The sequence below is a fragment of the Somniosus microcephalus genome, unplaced genomic scaffold (genome assembly GCF_052327205.1).
Source record: "Somniosus microcephalus isolate GS21.2 unplaced genomic scaffold, FLI_Smic_1.0 unresolved_chr5, whole genome shotgun sequence".
Taxonomy (NCBI): domain Eukaryota; kingdom Metazoa; phylum Chordata; class Chondrichthyes; order Squaliformes; family Somniosidae; genus Somniosus; species Somniosus microcephalus.
The window spans coordinates 39,530,244-39,555,959 of record NW_028225183.1 but is presented as its reverse complement, the minus strand read 5'-3'; the positions used below and the strand labels follow the sequence as shown (position 1 = coordinate 39,555,959).

The 25,716-nt window shown below is 46.3% G+C and overlaps 1 protein-coding gene and 1 pseudogene across 1 annotated transcript; one reads left to right on the top strand and one right to left on the bottom strand.

Moving 5' to 3' along the window:
- The first annotated feature begins 3,204 nt into the window (after positions 1-3,204).
- LOC147087945 (histone H1.01-like) lies at positions 3,205-3,873 on the top strand. The gene has a single exon (XM_085977783.1). It carries the CDS (start codon positions 3,205-3,207, stop codon positions 3,871-3,873), a length of 669 nt encoding a protein of 222 aa, XP_085833909.1.
- Positions 3,874-8,296: 4,423 nt separating this feature from the next.
- Positions 8,297-8,706, bottom strand: LOC147087944 (histone H2B pseudogene; annotated as a pseudogene).
- Between the last annotated feature and the right edge of the window lie 17,010 nt (positions 8,707-25,716).

Genomic DNA, 25,716 nt, shown 5'->3' with positions numbered 1-25,716 from the left:
GCAGTTGTACAGGGCCTTGGTGAGACCACACCTTGAGTATTGTGTGCAGTTTTGGTCGCCTTATCTGAGGAAGGATGCTCTTGCCATGGAGAGAGTGCAGCAAAGATTCACCAGACTGATACCTGGGATGGCAGGAATAAAGTATGAGGAGAGATTGGGTCGATTGGGCTTATACTCGCTGGAAGTTAGAAGGGAGGGGATCTCATTAAAATTTATAAAATTCTAACAGGACTAGACACACTAGATGCAGGAAGGATATTCCCGATGGCCGGGGAGTCCAGAACCAGGGGTCACAGTCTAAGGATAAGGGGTAAGCCATTTAGGACAGAGATGAGGAGGAATTTCTTCACCCAGAGAGTGGTGAACCTGTGGAATTTTTTACCACAGAAGGCAGTGGAGGCCAATTCATTAAATATATTCAAGAAGGAGTTAGATATATTTCTTAAGGCTAAAGGGGTCAAGGGATATGGGGAGAAGGCAGGGTCAGGTTACTGAATTTGGATGATCAGCCATGATCTCGTTGAATGGCGGAACAGGCTCGAGGGGCCGAATGGCCTACTCCAGCTCCTATCTTCTCTGTTTCGATGTTTCTATGCTAAGTCCCTCTCCCATGGGACTAACCATTCAAACAAAAACAAACAGCCCCTGTTTAAAACGTGTCTTTCACACTTCTCACCTGGTGCCTGCAATAGATGCTCTTTGTATCAATCCTTACTGTCCGGCTCTGCTTCCACTGCTCACTGTCCAATGACAAGAAACACGGCGAGTCTGGAACTAAACCGGGAACATTCACTCCTGGTTTGCCGAGAGAAAGCAACAATGATTGTAAATAGCAGATCCTTCCCATTCTATCCCCCTTACCCTGGACACACGCTGACCACACACAGCCCGAGAACGGCCTCTCCCTTCCCTCACTCACTCCATGCTCTGAGACCAGTTCTTGTTCCACTCCAGCTCTTACAAACAGATGCCGACTCCCCCTGAACTGTCCCCGGACTCAATGCCGATCTCTGAGTCCATCTGCGGACACGCTCCCAAAGTGATGTGCTGCTGTAAGGAGGCTGCTGTTTGCTGCCTTCCTCCGGGGCCCTGATGTCTACATTCCGGGCCATCTTCTTCCGCTCACTGAGTGAATGGCGAACAGAGGCAGAGCTGGGGGAGGGGACCCGCATGCGCTCTACTGCTCACTGGAAATTGATTGAGGGGGCGGGGCTAAACAGCGCAAGCGCAACTCCCTGCATTAATTGAGCACAAAAATCAAAGGGAACTTTCCCCAACTCACTTTTATCAGAATCTGAGCAAATGAACTGGGCCTGGGGGAAAAAGGACAGAGAATGTTTAAAGCTGGAGGCTTGCCCCTTTAAGATGCTCAATTTGGGATCATTCCGTGCAGGCTGTTTGTTCTTCATGATCGCGTCTTCACAAAGCAATCCTGCAGAAACTATTGAGGAACGAAGGAGTCGGAGTGTTTGCTGAGACCGTGCAGGAGTTAATATCTGACAGGAACAGCACCAGATTAATTTAATCGGATAGAATCACTCGGTTACTGAGAGTAACACCGAACGACCCTGAGCTGCGAGATTGTAAGAGAGTACAACAGGGAAGAGAGGGTTAAATATGGGACATTGTTCCTCTCACTCTCTGATATTGTCCCGCAGTGTGGGATTAATAATGTGTCTGTCTCTGGTACAATATCATAGAAGCCTAGAATCATTGAATGTTTACAGCACAGAAGAAGTCCATTCGGCCCGTCGAGCCCGTGCCAGCAAGGGCCCTTCAGTTTGTCCCAATCCCCCGCCCTTTCCCCGGAGCCCTGCAAATGTATTTCCTTCAGGTGTTTATCCAATTCCCTTTTCAAAGCCATGATTGAATCTGCCACCATCATCCTTTCAGGCAGTGCATTCCAGATCATAACCGCTCACTGCATCAAAAACTGTGTCTTCAGTGCACCTCTGGTTCATTTATCAATCACCTTCAATCTGTGTCCTCTGCTTCCCCACCCTTCCACCAATGGAAACAGTTTCTCTCTGTCTACTCTGTCCAGGCACTTTTTGATTTTGAACTCCTCGATCAAATCTCCCAACATTCTCTGCTCGAAGGAGAACAACCCCAGCTTCGCCAGACTCTCCCCGGAACTGAGGTCCCTCATCCGTGGAACCATTCCTGTGAATCTTGTAACTCTCAGTGAGAGGTGAGTCTGCATCCTCTGCCTCCCCAGTGGGATCTTTCTGGATTCACGGGACTGGAGAGCCCAGCCTGGAACTGATAGGCTGTATGTTTTTCTCACCGCCCTGCCTCGCTCTGGCCTGTCTCTCGCTCAGCCCAATCTCTCTCTCTCTCACTGTCTCTCTCACTCTCTCGCTATCCGCTCCCTCTTGTACTGTTTGTCAGAGCGGGATACAGTTGAGCCTGATATGGAAGCACTGTTGAAAGTGCAAGACTGACATTGTGTCTGTTTCTCTCTCTCTCTCTGGTGCTGCCCCTGAATCTGGGGAACAGAGCGCCGGCCTCAGAGTGTTTAACACTGACTGAGCTGGGAAACTCCAACTAACCCCGAGAATCGGCAGCACAGGCCGAGCGGAGAGGAAAACCTGTCCTGTGAACTGTAAATCTGGGAACAGATTGTGCTGTGAATGAGCAGAGTGAACATTGTGCCAGCGAGAGTGTGTTAAAGAGGCGGGTGGGTTAGACTAATGTCACTGTGTTTGTGTGTCCGCTCTTATCGCCGGAATTCAGAGACCCTCTTGTGTAAAATTCAAAGATTTCCCTGTCATAGGATCGCCCTGCCCCCCTGCTCAGCCCTGCAGTGGGAATTAAACGTGAAGCTTTATTTGATTTCAAATTTCAGTCAAAAAACAGCGAACATGTGCGCGATCGGGTGAGAGAGCGCGATCAGTGCAGCAATGAAACGGCTTTAAATCGAAATTGCTGCCTTTAATTCTGATGAAACTTTCTCGACAGCAAACATCCCGGTCTTCGAGAGAAACAGAGGCCAGTCTGGGAATGTGGAGTGCCCGAGTTTAATTGGAATCGGAGAGTTAATGGGGAGAGAGAAACACAGAGAGGCTGGAGGGGCCGGGAGCTGACAGCAGGATGTCTCCGCCCCGTCCGCTCGCTGCCTTTAAGTTGCTCTGTGCCGCCGCCTCTCGTTTCATTCCTGACCCAGCTCTGACTGTCAGAGAGATTTTCTACAGAGTCGCCGACATGACTGAGCCTGCAGCCGCCGAAACGGCTCCTCCTGCCGCCGCCGCTCAAACCAAGGCTCCGAGCAAGAAGAAGAAGGCGGCTCCCCGCTCCAAGCCAGCCGGTCCCACGTTGGGCGAGCAGATCCTCGAGGTTGTGGCGAGTGGCAGCGATCGCAAGGGGATGTCGCTGGTCGCGATAAAGAAGGCTCTGGCTGCCAACGGCGTCGATGTGCTGAAGTTAAGTTCCCAGATCAGGTTAAGTATCAAGAGGAAAGTGGAAAACGGCTCCCTGGAGCAGACCAAGGGCACGGGCGCCTCGGGTTCCTTCAGGCTCGCTAAGAAGGAATCCCAGCGGAAAGAGGGAAAGAAGGTGAAGAAACCGGCAACCAAGAAATCTGCAGTAAAGAAACCGGCAGCTAAGAAATCTCCAGCCAAGAAACCAGCAGCCAAGAAATCTCCAGCCAAGAAACCAGCAGCCAAGAAATCTCCATCAAAGAAACCAGCAGCCAAAAAAACGAGCAAGAAGACAGCAACGTCACAAAAGACAGTGAAAGCGGCGGCTGGGAAGAAGCCCAAGAGCCCCAAGAAGGCAACAGGCGGAAAGGTGAAGGCAGCCAAGAAGGTGGAAAAACCCAAGGCCAAGCCCAAATCAGCAAAGTCTCCCAAAGCAGCGAGCAAAAGAAAGTAAAAAGAACAACTTGTAAACATCTGAACACAAAGGCTCTTTTCAGAGCCACCACATCATTCCAAAAAGAGCTGATCGCGGAATCAGATGATCCATGTCCCGGGGCTGGGCTCAGACTCCCGATTGAAATCATTTCACATGAACCCCGGCTTCCTGGCGACTCGCTGACATTCGCAGCTCCCACCCCTCCCCAATGTCTAATAAAACACAGAATGGGATGTCCGGGCCGGGCCTCACTCTAACTGGGGGGGTGTTCGGCTCCAGTCTCAGTTCAGGGTCATTTTCAGTTCACAGGTTCAGGGTGAGAGTCTCTGTGAGACGGTGACACTGGGGAGACCCCGCGTCACAACTCAAACCCCAACACATGAGATTCTCCAAATCAGTTTGTAAACTGCTGAACCCGTCTGTGTGGGGAGAGGGAATAAGGTCAGAGATTGACATGGAAGGAGACGGGTCGACTTGTGATTGAAGGGACTGTATATAGGCGCGAATATTACTGATTGTTAATTGTAACCGGAACTTATGTAAAAGATTCTGGTTTCAGGAAACCCTTGAATGTGAAGTCCGAGTCTGTAAAGGTTTGTGCGGAGCGCTGTGTTTCGGTTCTATTGTCGAGAAACGGTTTGAAATTGGCGGTTACAGAAAGCTGGAGGTGGAGCTGGAAGATCAGAGGCCGCTCTCTGCTCTGTCTGTCACTCTTGAAATTGTCTCCTCCCCTCCCGCTCTCTCTGTTTAATCTCTCACTCTGTCTCCTCCCCCCCCCCCACTCCCTGCCTTTCTCAGTCAAGTCGAACCCGACCTTACTTCTGATTGGTGGTCTCCTTCACAGTCCCATTTCTTCACCAATCACAGAACTACAATCACACATTAGAAAGTATGCACATCATTGGTTGAAATTGTCGACCAGGCGAAATGTTTGAATTTTTTGTTTTAGAAAAAGCACGCCAATTCCAGTGCCGGGTGGAAGCGAATTAATCTAAAGTCTAGTTTCAATGGAATGATTTTAAAATCTCGGTCCTTTTGTTCTGTTATTCTGCGTTCACCGTCAGTAATTCCTGGCGCTGTTCTACGAACAGGTTTAATTTGTCAGCCTCTTATCTGTAACCGGCGCCAATAAGTCTCCATTCAGCAATCTAAAATGTGCCGAGTATCAGATCGCTGACTGCACAGTTACCCAATGACAGATTATTGGCCAAGGCCTTCTCACAGGCTCCACGGGGACAGAGAGAAGCGACTGAATTCTGATCCTCTCCCCTGAAAGCGGCGGCTAACGTCACAATGGGACGGGCGGAGGGAAATTCTGAATGGGCTGGAGAGGAGAGGGAGAGGAATCGAGTGGAAGAGCGGGAGATTGGCGCGGGTCCCTTTCCCCGCTCCTGTCAGCATCAACAGCCCAGAGTGCGGGCAATGGGAAGGGCCCTAAAGCACCAAGCCCAGGAAGGAACATTTAAAACCTTCAATGATTCTGGCAATGATCGTCTCAATATGTGCAGAATAAAATCGATTTGTCTCAAAACGGTTATTTCCTGCAATAAATTTGGCGGACTTTTTGAAATGGGCGATTAATCACAGTTCAGCCAATCGGGGCCTGAGTTTCCAGCGTTTCATTGATTGGTCAGAGTTGGGTTTGAAGTGGGTGGGCGCCGGTCTCCAGCCAATCAGTGCTCGGGGCGGTCCCTCACTGAGTATAACAAGGCGGACACAGCAAATTCCGCATTAACAGTCCATGTGTTGCAGATTGTGCTGAAATCGGTTCAGAAAATGGCCAGGACCAAGCAGACAGCGCGCAAATCAACCGGAGGAAAAGCTCCTCGCAAACAGCTGGCGACCAAAGCGGCCCGGAAGAGCGCTCCAGCCACGGGCGGAGTGAAGAAACCCCATCGCTACAGACCCGGCACTGTGGCTCTGAGGGAGATCCGCCGCTACCAGAAATCCACCGAACTGCTGATCCGCAAACTGCCCTTCCAGCGCCTGGTGCGGGAGATCGCTCAGGACTTCAAGACCGACCTGCGCTTCCAGAGCTCGGCCGTCATGGCCCTGCAGGAGGCCAGCGAGGCTTACCTGGTGGGGCTCTTTGAGGACACCAACCTGTGCGCCATCCACGCCAAGCGAGTCACCATCATGCCCAAAGACATCCAGCTGGCCCGCCGCATCCGCGGGGAGCGCGCCTAAACTCACCCTGCCCGGCTCTAGACTTTAGCACCAAATACAACAACGGCTCTTTTAAGAGCCACCAAATCAACAAAGGAAAGAGCTGCGATCGCCCCAAGGCAAATTGGACTGTGCACACACCGTGCAGGTTTTGTACTGTTACCTTAACTGGGCATCTATAAACTTCGGCATTGTATATCTGACGGTGCGTTTATGTTCTAGGTTGAAATGTGAGTGAGCTGCCCGGTAGACTAATGAACTCGCCCAGTGTGAGTCGGAAAATATAAGTGGGGGTTCTGATAGTAAATTGATCCAACTCGACATACCAGATAGATCCGAGAGAGAGAACGAGGTGCCTCAAGTCTGAATCTAACCTTTAAAACCAGCGGACAGGTGGGAACTTCAATTACTATTTGGAATATTTAAAAATTAACCAGAGCTGTAATTCTGGTTTGATCCTGTCTGCCAATTAAAAGGGGAAATGTTTGTATGGGTCCGGATGTATCTTTTTATCCCTATGGGATTATTGTCCCAATAAGGAACGGTAAGCCCAACAACCCCGCTCTCACTTTATACTCGGTTCTAAACATCGGTTCATATTCGGCTCTCCCAACAACGTGTTCATTGAGTGACGATCTCACGTTAGGGTTCCGTGTGTATTGTTTTTCGCTGAAGCCAGACCTTCTCCATATTGAATCACTGATCTGAATATTGGCTAACAGCAAGCCCGCTGCAGTGTTTGTGGATCTAGATTTCTACATGTTCGACAGTTTACTGAAAATGGCTAAATAGTAAGCAACCCTTTCACAGATGAAGTCGATGGTTCTGAAAAGAGCCTTTAGGTTATTAGAGTGAATCTTGTCCGGTTTACTTGCTCTTGGAGCTGGCAGTGCTGGTTTTCTTGGGCAGCAGCACCGCCTGGATATTAGGCAGCACCCCGCCCTGAGCGATGGTCACCTTTCCCAGCAGCTTGTTGAGCTCCTCGTCGTTGCGGATGGCCAGCTGCAGGTGTCTGGGGATGATGCGGGTCTTCTTGTTGTCGCGGGCCGCGTTGCCGGCCAGCTCCAGGATTTCAGCGGTCAGATACTCGAGCACAGCAGCCATTTAGACCGGGGCTCCGGCACCCACACGCTCAGCGTAGTTGCCCTTTCGGAGGAGCTTGTGAACACGGCCCACAGGGAACTGCAGTCCGGCCCTGGATGAGCGAGACTTATCCTTCGCCCGAGCTTTACCGCCGGTTTTTCCTCTTCCATATATTTCCACACTTCACTCGTTGAGAGAAAGAATGAAAGTCTCCGCCCACATCTGCCCCTCTTATACCTTCTGGAGGAATGAAGACAGCCTACTTGTGATTGGTCGCTCTGTGGGGAATTTCATTGGTGTTTTCCGGTGACCAATCACAGTCTGTTTTTCCCGCCAATGAAAAGTGTGTGGAAATAACTGCCTCAACAGTCAGTCCGCCAACCATTTTTTAATTTCAAAAAGCCCGCCAATACTTTCCAAAATCTGCGAATTAATTGAATAAATTTACTTTTAACCAAAGATTTCCGGACAGTTTTTTATTGCTTTTGTCTTATTCCATCTCTCCCTTGCAACTTCTAGGCTGTTACAATTAGGATTAATTTCGGGTTCTATTTCAAATGTCTCGGGCGGGCCTCAATTTGCATTGATTCTGGAACGGGACACATTCCAGCTCAATCTGTGTAAAAGTGAGGATTCACAGATTATCGATCGATCCTTTGCACAGGCGCTGCTGCGGGAGTGAAACAAGATCTGGGAGTCCTGCTGTGAGAAGAGAAGAGGGACAGAGTGTTCAAACTGACCACATTCTGGTCTCTAAGAAACCCCATTCTGGGTTGTTAGACTGCAGGAATTCTCGGGTTAATAAAACGATTGACTGCCAATTGGCATTTAAAAAAATGAAAATATTTTTAGAGATTGAGGTGAATGAAATCCGAGTCTCATCTCAAAAACAAGCTTTTAATTCGTCGGAAGGAGCTGCAAGTGAACGGGTCTGAGAACAAAGGGAAAGAGCGATCAGGGACCGTGTTTGTAGTTTACTGAGCGGGAAATACAACGGCGACGCTAAGGTCGATCCGGTCAGTGAAACTGCTTAGCTGAAAATTCAAAACTAAATTGACAGCTGGAACTTCAAACGTTCTCAAACACACTGGTTCAGGAAATAATTACAGTAAATTGATTCTAAAGGGAGATGCGATGTATAGATCTTTCAGAGAGGTTGTGGGTGGCTCTTAAAAGAGCCGTTGTGGTTGGAGTTTCTTCTTTCAGGACAGCGTGGAGTTTTACTTGGAGCTGGTGTATTTGGTCACCGCCTTTGTCCCTTCCGACACGGCGTGCTTGGCCAGCTCCCCGGGCAGCAGCAGGCGCACGGCGGTCTGGATCTCCCGGGAGCTGATGGTGTGCCGCTTGTTGTAATGGGTCAGCCGGGAAGCCTCACCCGCGATACGCTCGAAAATATCGTTCACAAACGAGTTCATGATGCTCATGGCTTTGGAGGAGATGCCGGTGTCGGGGTGAACCTGCTTCATCACTTTGTAAATGTAGATGGAGTAACTCTCCCTCCTCGACTTTCTGCGCTTCTTGCCGCCCTTCGGTGCCGCTTTCTTCACGACTTTTTTGGCGCCTTTCTTGGCAACTGATTTCTTCTCGTCAACCATTTTCTCTTTCAAGAGGCAGCCGCACGGTCCGTCCCACAGAGCTATGCTAATGAGGGATGAGCGGAGGCAACGATTCTGATTGGTTTAATGGCAGTATGGTCAATATCCTTTGTTCTTTAACTCTCCGATTGGCCTCTTTACACATCCAATCAGATTTAGCGCTCACCACAATCTCACATTCTTGAATGCTGTCATGAATTACAACCCACCCTTATTTATACTCTGTTCTTTATTTATTTCTAATCTGCTCTCAATAAAAATGGTCACTGACGGCCTGTCTTACGAGGATGGTTCATTAATATATTGCCTATATATATAGATATATATATATTCAATAATCTGAACAGCAAACTCACTGCTGTGTATGTCGATCTAGATTTATAAATGTTTAACAGACATTGACCGTTCTATGACCGAAATTGCCTGAGGGTCACTTCTAATCAGGACAATTCCAGCTTAACAACTGTAGGGATTTAATATTAAAACACAGCTGGGATAATTGTGATCAACAGGTCAGTTTCTGCAGACAGTAAGCAACCCTTTCACAGATACAATGGGTGGCTCTGAAACGAGCCTTTATGTTATTAGATTAAATCTTTTCCCCTTTACTTGCTCTTGCTGGGCCCAGCCCTGAATTTCTTCGGCAGAAGCACCGCCTGGAACCTAGGCAGTTCAGCAATGATCTTAGTGAATGGTGCAGCAAACTCGATGGCCTTATGGCATGCTCCTGTCAGTCTCTGGTATGTGAGCGTTGTTTTTTTCTTCAGTTTCTGATTTGGGTTTTATTACACACCCTGACAGCATCTGGGATCTAAGTGTCTGTTTCACTCTATATCTGTCAGTTTCTGGCATGTGAATGTGGAAATTACTCTGTACCTGTCAGTTTCTGGTATGTCATTGTGATTTTATTCTGTACTTGCCGGTTTCTGATATGTAAGTGTGGGTTTCCCTCTGTTCCTGACATTTTCTGTAAGTTAGTGTGGTTTTTATTCAGTATCTGCTAGTTTCTGGGATGTGAGTATGGATTTTACCCTGCATCTGTCAGTCTCAGGTTTGTGAGTGTATGTTTTCTTCTCTATCTGTCCGTCTCTGGAATGTGAGTGTGGGTTTTACTCTGTATCTGTCTGTCTCTGGGATGTGAGTGTGGGATTTACTCTGTAGCTTTCAGTCTCTGGGATGTAAGTGCATGTTTCACTCAGAATCTATCAGTATCTGGGATGTGAGTGTGGATTTTACTCCATCTGTCTCTTTCTGGGATGTGAGTGTGGGTTCCACTTGATTTTGTCAGTCTCTGGAATGTGAGTGTGGGTTTTATGCTGTATCTGTTAGATTATTGTAAGTGAGTGTGTATATTATTCAGCATCTGTCTGTTTCTGGGATGTGAGTGTGGGTTTTGCTATGATTTATGTTAGTCTCTATACAAATGTTCTGGATGTCTGGGGAACCCACGTAGGCTGCTCACCGGCTCTTCAGTGGAAGAAACCATGCATGTGCCAAAACTTGAATGGGCCACACACCCAGTTAAAGGGGCTGCACACCCAAAATATTAGAGGGAACATTGTTCTGTGCCTGTCAGTTTGTTGTATTTGAATGGGGTTTTCTTATACATCTGGCAATCTCTGGAACGTGTTTGTGGGTTTTATGCTATAACTGTCAGTTTATCTTATATGGGTGTGTGGTTATTTGGTACCTATCAATTTCTGGGTTGGGAGTGTGGAGTTTAGTTTCTATCTGTCAGTTTGTGGTATGAGTGTGGGTTTAACTCTGCATTTGTCAGTTTCTGGGTTGAGTGTCGGTTTTACTCTGCATCTGTAATTTTCTGGGGTGTGAGTGTGGGTTTGAATCGACACCTCTCAGTCTCTGGTATGTGAATGTGTGTTTTATTCTGCACCTCTCACACTCTCTTTTATGGGAGTGTTGATTTTGTTCTGCATCAGTCTGTCTCTCGTATGTTAGTCTGGGTTTTACTCTGTATCTGTTAGTCTGTGGTATGTGAATGTAGGATTTACTCTGTATCTGTTAGTCACTGGTATGTGAGTGTGGGTTTTACTCTGCATCTGTTAGTCTCTGGTATGTGAGTGTAGGTTTCACTCTGTATCTGACAGTCTCTTGTATGTGAGTTGGGTTTTACTCTGTATCTTTTAGTCTCTGGTATGTGAGTGTGTGTTTTACTCTGTATCTGTTAGTCTCTGATATGTGAGTGTTGGTTTTATTCTATAGCAAGTGTTCCCTTTAAGCAGCAGGTCCTGTACAGCAGATCCTACGATGTTCTAATGGCAACAACTGCACATGCATGTTAATCTGAATGGGTCATGCAGCCCCCACAATAAATAATCTCTGGGAATTGAGTGTGGGTTTTACTCTGTATCTGTCTGTCTCTGGGATTTAAGTGTGGATTTCACACTGTATCAGTCAATTTCTGGGAGGTGAGTGTGATATTTACTCTATATCTGTATGTCTCTGATATGTGACTGTGGGCTTTATTCTGTACCTTTCAATTTATTCGATGTGTGTGTGGCTTTCTCTCTGTCCCTGACAGTCTCTGGTGTGTGAGTGTGGGTTTCATTGTGTGTTGTTCTGTCTCTGGTAGCTGAGTGTGGGTTTTATTCTGTATTAATCTGACATTCAGATTAACATGCATGTGTGTGTGTTTTACTTTATAGGATTGAAAATGTGTAATTTTTTTGAAGGTGAAAGCCGAGTAAAAGTTCATATTCAGAGGGATTTGTGTGTCCTTCTACATGAATCACAGAAAGTAAACAGCAATCAATTGGGAATTAAATTTTATATTTGCCCTTATTGCAAGTGGTTGGAGTATAAGTGTATGGTAGTGTTGGTTCAATATTATAGGTCTGGGATGAGCAGAAATTTATTCCCTCGGAGGGTTATAAATCTTCTCAAATCTACCCCAGAGGTCTGCGGATGCTCAGTCGGTGGGTATATTCAAGATTGAGATATGTAGATTTTTGGGCACTTAGCATATCAACGGAATCAATTTCTGCTAATTACATCTGGGGTTCTCTCTAACTGTCAATCCCTGGTGTCTGAGTGTGTGTTTACTCTGTGTCTCTCAGTCTTTGGTTTGTGAATGTGGGTTCTACTCTATACCCGTCATTTTCTGCTATATTAGTATAGTTTTATCTGTACCAGACATATTTATGATACGTGAGTATTCGTTTTACTTTCTAAGTTCATTTGAATTTCGAGCAGGGGTTGGCCATTATGCCCCCCGAGCCTGCTCTGTTATTCAATAAGATCATGGCTGACCTTTGAACTCAACTCGGATTTCCTGTCCTTTCCCGATCTCTCTTAATTCCTCCGCAGTACAAGAATCTATATCAGCCTTAAACATAATCAACGACTGGGCAGCCACAGCTCTTTGGGGCAGCGAATTCCAAATATTTGCAACCCGCTGAGTGAAGAAATTCCTCCTTATCTGAGTCTTAAAAGGCCAGCCATTTATCTGGAGCCTTTGCCCCATAGTTCTAGATTCTCCTGTGAGGGGAAACAATCTCTGAAATGTGAGTGTGTGTCTTACTCTTTACCTGCCAGTTTCTGCTAAATTGTGGGTGGCTTTTCATTGTACCTGTCAGTTTCTGGTATGGAAGAGAGCTTTTCACCCTGTACCTGTCAATTACTCGTAATTGCGTATGGGCTTTACTCTGTATCTGCCAGTTTCTGTCGTGCGAGTGTTTGTTTTGTTCTGTATCTGTCAATCTCTGATACATGACCTTCCCCTGCAGTATCCATAGCACTGTTTGTGACCTGAAATCTTCTCTCTTTTTTCATCCCCATTTTTAATGTTGTTTTAAAATTCCTTTTTATTTCTATGGGAGACGCATGGAATTCCATGGAAGATCAAAGTATTTTGTCAGTTTCAATGGTCATTTTTTTTCTCTTAAAATCCGACTGCAACGTTCCATAAGTCAGTTCTGACCTGCGAGGGGTATTAAAAGTATCTCGGCTGCGATGGCAGGGAATCGAACCCAGGTCAACTGCTTAGAAGGCATCTATGTTCACCACTATACCACCATCGCTCACATCTTAATTAATATATTTACGGACTTCTTTGGCCCCTAAGTGGGCCAAGTGAGAGACACAGCAATCATTTAAATCAGAACATCAGCACTATGCTGAGGCACTTTCCCTCCAATTAAAAATGGCCACTGTGAATTGTTATATCGCTAGGATTGAGCCCTCACCCCATTTATTATTTTAAAATCTTTTATAGGTTAATAAATAATAATCCACAAAAATAAATTGAAAATCATTTTTATGGGAGAAGCAAATGGACGATAATATATTTTTGTAAATTTTAGTGAAATGGCATTTGCTGGAAGGCATTAAACTGCGATAGGGAGACCTAAACTGTATCAAACATATCAAAGTTTGCAGGTGATACTAAGATGGGAGGGAAAGTAGTGAGGGAGGAGGACATAAAAACCTGCAAGGGGACATCGACAGGCTAAGTAAGTGGGCAGAGATTTGGCAGATGGAATACAATACTGGAAAGTGTGAGGTTATGCACTTTGGCAGGAAAAATCGTAGAGCAAGTTATTATCTTAATGGCAAGAAACTGGAAAGTACTGTAGTACAAAGGGATCTGGGGGTCCTGGTGCACGAAACTCAAAAAGTTAGTCTGCAGGTGCAGCAAGTGATTTAGAAGGCCAATGGAATGTTGGCTTTCATTGCTAGGGGGATAGAATATAAAAATAGGGAGGTATTGCTTCAGTTGTACAAAGTATTGGTGAGACCGCACCTGGAATACTGCGTACAGTCTTGGTGTTCATACTTAAGAAAGGACATACTTGCTCTCGAGTCAGTACAAAGAAGGTTCACTCGGTTAATCCCGGGGATGAGGGGATGGACATATGAGGAGAGGTTGAGTAGATTGGGACTCTACTCATTGGAGTTCAGAAGAATAAGAGGCGACTTTATTGAAACATATAAGATTGTGAAGGGGTTGGATCGGGTGGATGCGGGGAAGATGTTCCCGATGATGGGTGAAACTAGAACTAAGGGGCATAGTCTTAGAATAAGGGGCTGCTCTTTCAAAACTGAGATGAGGAGGAACTACTTCACTCAGAGGGTGGTAGGTCCATGGAATATGCTGCCCCAAAAAGCTGTAGAAGCTACATCATTACATAAATTTAAAACAGAGACAGTTTCCTAGAAGTAAAGGGAATTAAGGGTTACAGGGAGCGTGCAGGAATTTGGACATGAGTCTAGGTTCGGATCGGTCATGGCCCTGTGGGCAGCGGAGCGGGCCCAGGGGCCGTGTAGCCTGATCCTGCTCTTATTTCGTGTGTCTAATTCTGTTAGATTCAGGAGATGGTTCTGTGATCGTGGATTGGCAGTTAGGATCAGATCAGCCACGATCTTATTGAATGGCGGAGCAGGCTCGAGGGGCCGATTGGCCTACTCCTGCTCCTATTTCTTATGTTCTTATGCATCAACAGGAGCCTGGTTGCGATGCCGCGAATTCGAACCCCAATCAACTTGCTCGAAAGAGCAGCTACAATCACCACTCTCCAACCATCGCTCTAATTTTAAAATGTAATCCTCTGTATTTACAGATTGCACGCAATGGATCTTTGGAGCTTTAGTCAGGACGAATAAAAGACTTTGCAATCATTTCAATCTGAACATAAACAAGGTGTTCAGATTATTTCTCGCCAATTCAAAATAGTTACTGATGAATGGTTATCTTGTTGCACTCCTAGCTGGCGGCCAGGAGATGGCACCAAACTCTAATAGTTTGGAGTGTGCGGATTGTGTCCACACATCCAGACCGCTGTGAGTCTGGTGCTGCCCGGGGAGCTGGCCAGCACGGCGTGTCGGTAGGGACAATGCCGGTGGCCATTGCAAATAAATTTCACAACGCGCTGAGAAAGCATTAAGCAAAGCAACGGCTCTTTTAAGAGGAAACCACACCATTAATTTCGTCGAATTATCCATTCGGGATATTGTCCTTTTAATGAATCAGAGAAAGGTACAGCACATTTGTTTGTGGCTTTACTCTGCCACTGTCATTTACTGCTATGTGAGTGTGGGTTTAACTCTGTACCTGTCTGTATCTGGAATGTGAGTGTGTGATTTAATCTGTACCTGTTGTTTTCTGGTAAGTGAGTGAACATTTTTCTTCGTATCTGTCAGTGTCTTGATGTGAGAGTGTGTGTTTCAGTCCACATGTCCACCTCTGGTATGGAAGTGTGTTTTTTATTTTGTACCTGTTATTTTCTTGCATGGAAGAGAGGCTTTTCTCTGTACTTCTCAAGCTCTGGTATGTGTGCGTGGGTTATACCCTCGATTTCTGATTCTCTGTTATGTGACAGTTCATTTAATCTAAGTCAGTCAGTGTCTGATGTAATACTGTGGGTTTTACTCTACTTGTCAGTTTCTGATACGTGAGTGTGGCTTTTCTGCTGTAACGCTCAGGTACTGATATGTGAGTGTGGGTGTTTCTCTGTACCTGTCAGTGTCTAGTATATGAGTACAGGCTTTATTCTGTACCTCTTGATTTCTGATATGAGAGTGTGTGGTTTACTCTTTATCATTCACTCTCTGGCATGTGAATGTAAGTTTAATTTTGCATCTGTCTGCCTCTGGTATGTGAGTTTGGGTTTTACTCTTTGTGTCAGTTTCTGATATGTGAGAGTGGCTTTTACTCTGCACCCGTCAATATCTTGTATGTGAATGTGGATGTTGCTTTGTACCTTTCAGTGTCTAATGTGTGAGTGTTTGTTTCACTCTGCCTGTAAGTTTGTGACATCGTAGTGTGGTTATCACACTGTAACTCTCAAATTCTGAAATTAGAGTTTGAGTTTAACTATCTTTATTTCACTCTATGGTGTGTGAGTGTGGGTTTTCCTCTGCATCTCTCGGTCTCGTGTATGTGAACTTGGCTTTTACTCAAAACCATCAAATTTGTGAATTTATTCCATATCAGTCAGTTTCTGATTTATCAGAGTGGGGTTTCCTATCTTCCTGTCAATGTCTGCTATGGAAGAGAAGGTTTACTCATAATCTGTCAGTTTCTCGATTATGAATGTGGGTTTTGAGTCTGTATCTATCAGTCTCTGATGTGTGATATTCACTCTGTATCTATCAGGCTCTGATATGTGAGTTTCACTCTGTATCCATCGGTCTCTGGTATGTGAGTATGCGCCTTAAACTGTATCTGTCAGTTTCTGTTACGGAAGTCTGGTTATATTCTATACCGGTCTTGTTCTGATATATGAGAGTGGGTCTTACTCTATACCTGTCAGTTTCTGCTCAGAGATTGGGTTTTCCGTTGTACCTGTCAGTTTCTGGTATGGAAGAAAGGATATTACATTGTACCTCTCAATTACCGCTAAGTGAGTATGGACTTAACTATGTATCTTTCAGTTTCTGTTATGGATGTGTGTGTTTTATTGTGTACCTGTCAATTTCTGATATGTATGTGTGGGATGTCTTCAGCTCATGTTATTATTTGTTATTAATCAATAATTTAAAGTTAAATGTAGGGACCTGATTAAGAATTTACAGATGATACAAAAATGGTCGTATGGTTGACAGTGAGGAAGATAGCTGTAGATTGCAAGAAGATATCAGTAGACTTTCAGCTGGGCAGAAATGTGGCAATTTGAATTCAATTCTGAGAAATATGAGATAATGCATTTGGGGAGGGCTAACAATGCGAAGGAATGTACAATAAATGGTAGGATGCTCGGAAGTGCAGAGGGACTGAAGGACCTTTGAGTGCATGTCCACAGATCTACTCAACTTCTCCGCATATGTCCATCCCCTCATTCCCGGGATTAACCGAGTGAAACTTCTTTGTACTGACTCGAGAGCAAGTATGTCCTTTCTTAAGTATGAACACCATAAGGTGGTTAAGATGGCAAAAAGGAAAGTTCCCTTTATTAGTTGAGGCATAGAATATAAGAGCAGGAAGGTTCTGCTGGAACTGCATAAAATACTAATTAGGCCACAGTTAGAGTGCTGTGCACAGTTCTGGTCACCAGGTTACAGGAAGGATGTGATTGCACTAGAGAGGGTACAGAGGAGATTAACGAGCATGTTGCCAGGACTGGAGAATGTGATTCTTCTCAATCTATTATTCTCTGTGTCTCTCGGTCTCTGGTAATGTTTGTGAATGTGAGATTATTTCTGTATCTGGTAAGTTTCTGCTACTGTTTGCGAGTGTGGTGTTGATTATGTATCTGTTACACTGGTAATGTGAGTGAGTGGGAGATTCGTTATGTAATTGGCAGTCTCATGTACTGGACTATTCTTGCTCTGTGTGACTTTTGGACTCCATTCCTTCTCCACCTTATGTAGGCCAATGCTAGTTTGATTTTATCTGTGACTGTCTCAGGAGGAGGTTTGGTTCAGTCCACTACCTCTGATTGTCTGGTCTTGTATGTTGGCTGTTGGGTTTGATAGTCTGTGTACAGCCAGCAGTGTGGATTAACACCGTATCAGTGTCTATCTGTTCGTGTGTGTGAGTAAAGGAGTGAAAATATATCTGCCTGTCAGAGCGATATGTTTGGACTTTGAAACAACATCTTATTCTACTGCTGCAAGTGACTGTGAGATTCATAATGTATCTCTGGGAATTCGGATCACTGTGGGGCTGATTGCTTCTGCTGCCTGTGATAATAGGATTGAGGGCAGTTCTGTGTCTCAGCGTTCTGTGTGTGAGAAGGAGCTTTCTGACTGTCCCTTGTGTTCCGGATGGAGCAAAGATCACACTTATTTTGGCTCGTTGTAGTAGTTTGCTACGAGATTAATACAAGAACAATATAAGTTATAATATATGGATTGGTGTCGCTAGAATATAAAAATAAAGTTATATTAATGTGTTTGTTTATAATGAAGTAATGTATCTTCAGAGGGGAAATCGCGATACAAACATTGTCTGACCTCACTGCAGTAGAGCGGCACGCAGATTCTCCACGCCAGGTGTGTAGGACGGTTCTATAATAATTATCAGCATCCAGACACAACCCAAACCCAGCTCTGGACCATGAATGGGACCATCCGATTGGCACAGTCCAGGTTTATATCTCCCAGTCCCAAGTGACTATATATAAAATTCTGGATCGCTTCCTGCAAGATAGCCAGAGGTACCTGGTCTGTACAAATAATTGTTTTCAGTCTATTGAAACCGAGTTGAGGGCCTGTGTAGATAAAAGACTGCCACAGGACCCGTATCCATATGAATTTGACAGAGTGTATCCATATGTATTTGCCGGAGCGACAATGTATCTTTCGATCACCAGCAACACATTTCTGGAGAACACAACGCACCGAAACAAAATAACCGATCATTGAAATGTATTCTTTCACACTTCTCACCTGGTGCCTGCAATAGATGCACTTTGTGAAACTCCTCACATCCTCACAGTCAGGCTGTGTTTCCACTGTTCCCTGTCCTAGAACAACAGACACGGTGAGATTGCAAATGATTCAGGAACATTCACTCCTGATTTGGGGGAAGAAAGCAGCAATGATTTGAAAGAGCGAGGTGATGTACTTTCTCTGTTACCTTACACTTTACACAGAGCCCGAGAATGGCCTCACCCCTCCCCCTACTCTCTCCATGTTCCGGAACTGGTTCCCGCTCCAATCTGTCTCTTACAAAGAGCCCCCGGTTGCCGCTAAACTTACCCCGACTCAAAGCCCATCTGTGGACACAGTCCCAATGCGATGTGCTGCTGTGAGGAGGCTGCTGTTTGCTCCCTTACTCGGGCCCGTGATATCTCCGCTCCCTGATGTGTTCAGCGATCATCAGCCGAGCACAGAGGAAACGCCCCCTGCTGGCAGAGCTGGGGGAGGGGAGCTCGCAGGACACCTCCTGTCACTTTAAACACTGTGTGGAGAGGGGGAGGAGCAGGCAAGTGTTTATCACGCATGCTCAGACCTGTCTTCCTGAACTTCAAATTAAATAAAGCAACAACAACAACAACTTAAATCTATATAGCGCCTTTAACGCAATATATCGTCCCAATCAGCTTCACAGGAGCGTTACCAAAGAAACATTGACACCGAGACAGATAAGGAGATATTAGGAGAGTAGGAAGTGACTCTGGACACACATCAGTTGCTGCCGGTGAGTGTGAGAGCGACGCGAATCCTGTCCCTTAGCGCGATTTGTTCCCCCAATACTGTATGGAACAATGGACAGGAACAGGCTCTCTCAATCTCAGACACTGAACTGCTGGTGAGTGGTGTTAGATCCGTGGTTCAGTGGATAAATAATTACACGGATGCTGTACATAAACAAATCACAGGTCTTTACTGGAGGAGGGTCATCTCTAGACTGGGGTACAGAGGCATGCGCACAGCTTATATACCAGTGTGGTTACTGCCGGTACTACAGTATACAGGAGCTGAAAAAGTAGTTCTGACTTAAAGCACATACACTACAATTCCTCCCATTTTATATTAATAATACCCCCTTAATATTCAAATAACAATTGCATTTTTACATGTATATTCAATAACAAAAGTCCATTTATAGATTCAGTCTTTGGGGCGGCTTCCTGACCCTTTCAGGATAGCGCCTTTCCGGAGGTTCTTGTTCTTGGTGCAGAGGTGATTCTGACCCCTTTTCATCGGGTAGTTCATCGGGTCCCACTGCTACTGGGTCTGAAGTAGATGCTCCCGGTATGTCGGGTTCATCCACAGGCACTCGAGACATGGGGTTGACGCCTTCCTGTGATGCTAAGATCTGATCGACGTGGCGTCTCACAATGTTCTCCCCGACATCCACTGTGTACATTAATGGCCGCTGCCTTGTACATATCGTTCTGGGTTGCCACTTCTCTGTTCGATAGTCACGGGCCAAGACTGGTTGCCCTAGATTGAAGCTCCTTGTCGGCTTCTCGTTGATGTGCTGGAATTGTTTGTCCTCAAGATTTCTTTGCACATTTGGTCTGAGCAAGTCCAGACGAGATCACAACCTTCGATTAAAGAACATCATGGCTGGGGTCTGGTTGGTAACTGCATGTGTCGCGTTTCGGTAGGCTGATAAGAAATTGTCCATCTTATGCTGTAGTGGAATTTCCTCATCGCACATGGCCTTTATCGCCTTCTTAAAGGTTTGTACGAACCTCTCAGCCAATCCATTGGTGGCTGGATGATACGGGGCAGATGTGTAATGCCTTACCCCATTCCTTTTCATGAATTTTTGGAACTCGTCGGACACAAACTGTGGTCCATTATCAGAGCAGATCTGGTCTGGCAAACCGTTTCTGGCAAATATGGTCCGTAGGACTGCAATCGTTTTCTCTGTAGTGGTTAAAGACATCTTTATCACCTCAGGCCACTTTGAATGAGCATCCACTGCTATTAAGAACATTGAGTCCATGAATGGACCAGCGAAATCAATGTGCACCCGTTGCCATGGAGAGGAGGGCCACTCCCATGGGTGTAGAGGGGCATGTGGTGTTGCATTTTGGACCTTCTGGCACACTAAGCAGCTTTTAGTTAGGTCTTCAATTTGTTGATCGATTCCCGGCCACCGCACATAAGCCCTAGCAAGGCTTTTCATTTTCACTCCCCCCAGATGACCTTCATGTAGCTCCTTTAGCACTCTCTCCCTTAACTTGGGTGGAATCACCACTCTGGATCCACACATCACTGTCCCCTGCCATACTGACAGCTGTTCTCTTCTGGATGAGAATGCTGGCAACAGTGAGTCACCATGTGTTGGCCATCCCCTCACTGTCAATTCACATACCCGTGACAGCGTCGGATCATTGCTGGTCTCCTTCTCTATATCCGCGTTTGTTACTGGCAATCTTTCAATTATCGACGAATAATATATCTCGATAGGATCCACTGCTGGTGCTTCCTCCACCATAGGCAGTGGCAGGCGCGATAGCCCATCAGCATTCCCATGCTGTTTCTTGCCTTTATATTCTATTTCATATTGATTCGCCCCTAGAAACAGGGACCATCTTTGTAACCGCTGTGCAGTCATTACTGGCACGCCCTTCTTAGGATTAAAGATGGAGACAACTGGTTGGTGGTCAGTCAGCAAGGTGAACTTCTGCCCATGCAGATAATGGTTGAATTTTTTTACTCCCCATACTAGGCTGACGGCCTCCCTGTCAATCTGGGCATAGTTGCGCTCGGCTGAGGTTAGTGACCGAGTCGCAAAGGCTACTGGCCTCTCCAACCCATCTAGGAATTTGTGCGAAAGCACCGCTCCAATGCCATAGGGTGATGCATGACATGCCAAACGAATTGGTAGTGCTGGGTTGAAATGGGCCAACACCTCTTTTGATGTGATCAATTCATTAAACTTCTAGAAAGCTCGTCTACGTTCGTCATCCCACTTCCATGGTACCCCTGTTTGCAGTAGGGTGTTCAGCGGGTGTAATACCATAGACAAATTTGGTAAGAACTTGTGGTAATAGTTTACCAGCCCGAGGAACGACCTCAGTTGTGACACATTTTCCGGTTCTGGAGCCTTGACTACTGCCTCAATCTTGTCAGGGGACTTATGTAACCGCTCTACATCGATGACGTGGCTGCAATACGAGATCTGTTTCTGGAAAAACTCGCACTTGTGGCGATTAGCTCGTAGCCCATATTCCTTTAATCTGGCGAGCACCTTCTCCAAGTTAGCGAGGTGATCACCGTCATTTTCGCCCGTGACCAAGATGTCGTCCAAATAACACTGGGCCCCTGGAATCCCTTGCAGGACCTGATCCATCGCCCTTTGCCAGATAGCCAGAGCCGAGGCTACTCCAAACACCAGCCGGTTGTATTGATAGAGACCTTTATGGGTGTTGATCATAAGGTAATGTTTCGAAGCTTCTTCTACCTCCATTTGCAAGTACGACTGGGCTAGATCAATTTTGGTGAAGCGTTTACCACCAGATAGCGAGGCGAAAATATCCTCGATTCGTGGAAGCAGATATTGCACCGTGTGAAGGACTGGGTTCACTGTCACCTTAAAATCCCCACAGATGCGGACCTTCTTTGGTCCCCCAGGTGTATTACTCAACAACCTCTTCATTACAGGAACGATGGGTGTAGCCCACTCACTCCAGTCCACTTTGGACAGTACTCCTGAACGTTCCAACCCTTCGAGCTCTGCTTCAACCGCTGGTCTGATCACTTAAGGCACTGGTCTGGCCTTCAGAAACTTTGGGCTGGCATTATCCTCTATTTTGCTTGTTACTGTTATTCATTTTAGTGTTCCTAGTCCCTCCTGGAACACTTCTTTTGCGTCAGTTAGCATTTTGACAGTTGTCCAGGTGTGACGTCATCATCCTTTTTGGCCTCCACCTTCAGTGCATGTATGGAATGCCAATCTAAATGTAGCTTCCGGATCCATTCACGTCCTAGCAGTGGTGGTCCTCCATTTGGCAATACATATATATCCATTTCAAGTATTTCCTGACATTTATATGTCACTTTCACCCTTATTTTTCCTTTGGGGTAGACTTTTTGCCCCGTATATATCTTCAAGACAATCTCTGTAGCTTTCAAGGGTATGTGTGAAAATAGCCGCTTGTAGTCTCTTTGATTTATGACTGTTAGAGCTGACCCTGTTTCCAATTCCATTTCCACTTGGACTCCGTCTATCTTGAGTGTAACCCAGATAGTCTGGTGATCCTCCATTTCGGTTACATTATGTAGTTTCAGACAACCCAGCTCCTTGCTTCTGGAGTCTGTGTCACTTTTCTGTTCATCTGAACCGCTGTCCATCACCTGGTGTGCCTTTTTGTACTTCTCCTTTTCTTCCCAGACCTGCAGACTCTTGCTATGTGTCCTGCTTTCCCACACTGTCTGCACACTTGGTCCTTGAACCAACAATCTTTCTGGTCATGTGTTTTTCTGCCGCAGCGATAGCACTTCCCTGTTCCATAGGTCATTTCGTTGGTGCCATATTCTTGCGGTCTCCGTTGTATCTCTGCAACGCCCCTTGCGGCTGCTTCGTCTGATACTGCCATATTGAAAGCTTTGTCCAGCGTAAGGTCCTTTTCTGACAGAAGCCGTTTCTGGGTTCCTTCACTTTGTAGCCCACACACAAACTTGTCCCTTAACGTGTCTGCTAGTCCCGCTCCAAACTGGCAGTATTTCAATAGCTTGTGCAGTTTCGTTAGGTACTCAGCATTGCTTTCATCTTTGTGTTGGTTCCTTTTATGGAACTTAAATTGTTCTGCTATCAGCAGCGGTGTGGGGTTTAAGTGGTCCTGTAGGATTTCTACTATGCTTTCAAAATTCTTGTTTACCGGCTTCTCTGGGGTTATTTGATTTCACAGTAACCCATAAGTTTTTGCACGCATGGAATTTAACAGAACCAATGCTTTATTAGCATCTGGCACTTCATTCGCCCTGCAGTACACCTCAATACGTTCCACATATGTCACCCAATCTTCGACTTCATTGTCGAATGTAGAGATACTGCCACTCTTCGGCATCCTTGGCTGTGCCTTAACTATCCCTAATGGTGTCTCCTGCGCTTCCCCTTCTTCTCCGCTGGCACAAAATGGCGTCTCCTGTGCTTTCCTTCCTTCCCGTGCTCCCCCGTTTTCTCCGCTGTGGCTTCGCAAAATGGCATCTCCCGCACTCTTCCTTCTTCTCTGCGGCTCAATGGCTCCTCCCACGCTCTCCCTGCTTCTCCGCGGCTCAATGGTGCGTCCTGCGCTCTCCCTGCTTCTCCGCGCCTCAATGGCAGCTCCCCTTGCTTCACCACGCAGACCCTGATCAGCCCGTGATCCCTGGCTCTGCTCTGCGCATTCTTCTCTTGATATTTGTCGACGCCGCTCAGTCTAGAACCCGACTATTCTTACCCTCTCTCTCTCTCTCCGGCTTGCAGTATTTTTCCTCGACGCTGCTCGGTGATCAACCCCCGGCTGCGCCCTGCTCTCTTCACCCTCTTTCTTACCCCGTCAACGCTGCCCGGCTCTCTCTCTCTGCTATCGGTCGGCTCCAGCCGCCGCTGCTCGGGAAGGGACTGCTCTGGACCTGTCGTCAGTCTCTTACTGCTCGTTGTGGCTGGGGAATCAAGCCCGGCTCTCCACAGCCTCCCCAGCGAAGTTCGATCTCTGCCTGACTGCTGGGCAGTTGCTCGTGGTCGACGCTCGTGTTCCTGGACTCGACTATTTTTTTTTGTGTTGCAGGTAGATTCGCATCAACACTCGTCGCCACTGTCAGATCCCTGGTTCAGTGGATAAATAATTGCACAGATGCTGCACATAAACAAATAACAGGTCTCTACTGGAGGAGGCTCATCTCTAGACTGGGGTACAGAGGCATGCGCACAGATTATATACTGGTGTGGTTACTGCCGGTACTACAGTATACAGGAGCTGTAAAAAGTAGTTCTGACTTAAAGCACATACACTACAAGTGGGGAGTTTAATCAGTCTCTGCCTGTCTCTGTTTGGTGAGTAGGCAACAGATGCCAGACATAGAAACATAGAAGATAGGAGCAGGAGTAGGCCATTCGATCCCTCGTGCCTGCTCCACCATTCAGTGCGGTTATGGCTGATCATCCAAGTTCAGTACCCGGTCCCTGCTTTCTCCCCATACCCCTTGATCCTTAAGAAATATATACAACTCCTTCTTGAATATATTTAATGTTTTGGCCTCTAATGCCTTCTGTGGTACAGAATTCCACAGGTTCACCACTCTCTGGGTGAAGAAATTTCTCCTAATTTCTGTCCTAAAAGGCCTACCCCTTATCCTTAGACTGTGACACATGATTCTGGACAGCCCGACCATCGGGAACTTCCTTCCTGCATCTAGTCTGTCCAGTCCTGTCAGAATTTTATAAGTTTCAATGAGATCCCCTCTCATTCTTCTAAACTCCAACGAGTACAAGCCCAATTGACCCAATCTCTCCTCATTCATCATTCCTGCCATCCCAGTTATCAGTCTGGTGAATCTTCGCTGAACTCCTTCCATGGCAAGTACATCCTCCCTCAGATAAGGCGACCAAAACTGCACACAATACTCAAGATGTGGTCTCACCAAGGCCCTGTACAACTGCAGCAAGATATCCTTGTTCCTGTACTCAAACCCTCTCGCTATGAAGGCCAACATACCATTTGCCTTCTTAACGGCCTGCTGCACCTGCATGCTTACCTTCAGCGACTGGTGCACAAGGACACCCAGACAAGTTCCCGGGCTGGTGAGACTGTCACCCCATGTGTCTGTCTCTGTGACTTGTGCACAGGATCAATCCCCAGTCAGCAAATCCCCCAGCCCTGCCAGTTATATTTGGATCGATGCTGAACCTCTCCGTTTTCTGTCCATTGAATCCGAGTTTAAGCCATGTGTGGTAAACAGAATGTCTCACTATTTCTGTGAATAATACTATATTCTAAAAGCAGGCTAGGATACACACAAACAAACTGTGACACGTTCCTGCCCCTAAATCTCTCTAACTGAGAGTGCCTGGGCCGCCTGTATCAGAGTACGAACATTAAGACTGACACCATCTCTCTCTCTCTCATTGCTGTCTCCGGGTGTTGAGAATGGAATGCATCAGACACCAGTTGCTCTGTTCAGTTCCTCAGTTTCGGAGTAGAGACAGAGAGAGGCTAGAGGGGCGGTGAGATCATCATTTCTATTTTCATATAAATCAAACATGTTTCTGCCTGCAAACAATATAGTACCGTCAAACCAGATATGAGTGAACACAGCCACAGCTGTGATTGGCTCCTGCCCCTGAATCTGGGGAACAGACAATGTGAGGAACTCCAACTAACCCCAAGAATCGGCAGCACAGGCCGAGCGGAGAGGAAAACCTGTCAAGTGAACTGTAAATCTGGGAACAGATTGTGCTGTGAATGAGCAGAGTGAACATTGTGTCAGCGAGAGTGTGTTAAAGGGACGGGTGGGTTAGACTAATGTCACTGTGTTTGTGTGTCCGCTCTCATTGCCGGATTTCAGAGGCACTCTTGCGTAAAATTCAAAGATTTCCCTGTCATAGGATCGCCCTGCTCCCCTGCTCAGCCCTGCAGTGGGAATTAAACGTGAAGCTTTATTTGATTTCAAATTT

Excerpts from the sequence above, each read along its gene's own strand:
- LOC147087945 (XM_085977783.1), top strand. The coding sequence starts at position 3,205 with ATGACTGAGCCTGCAGCCGCCGAAACGGCTCCTCCTGCCGCCGCCGCT.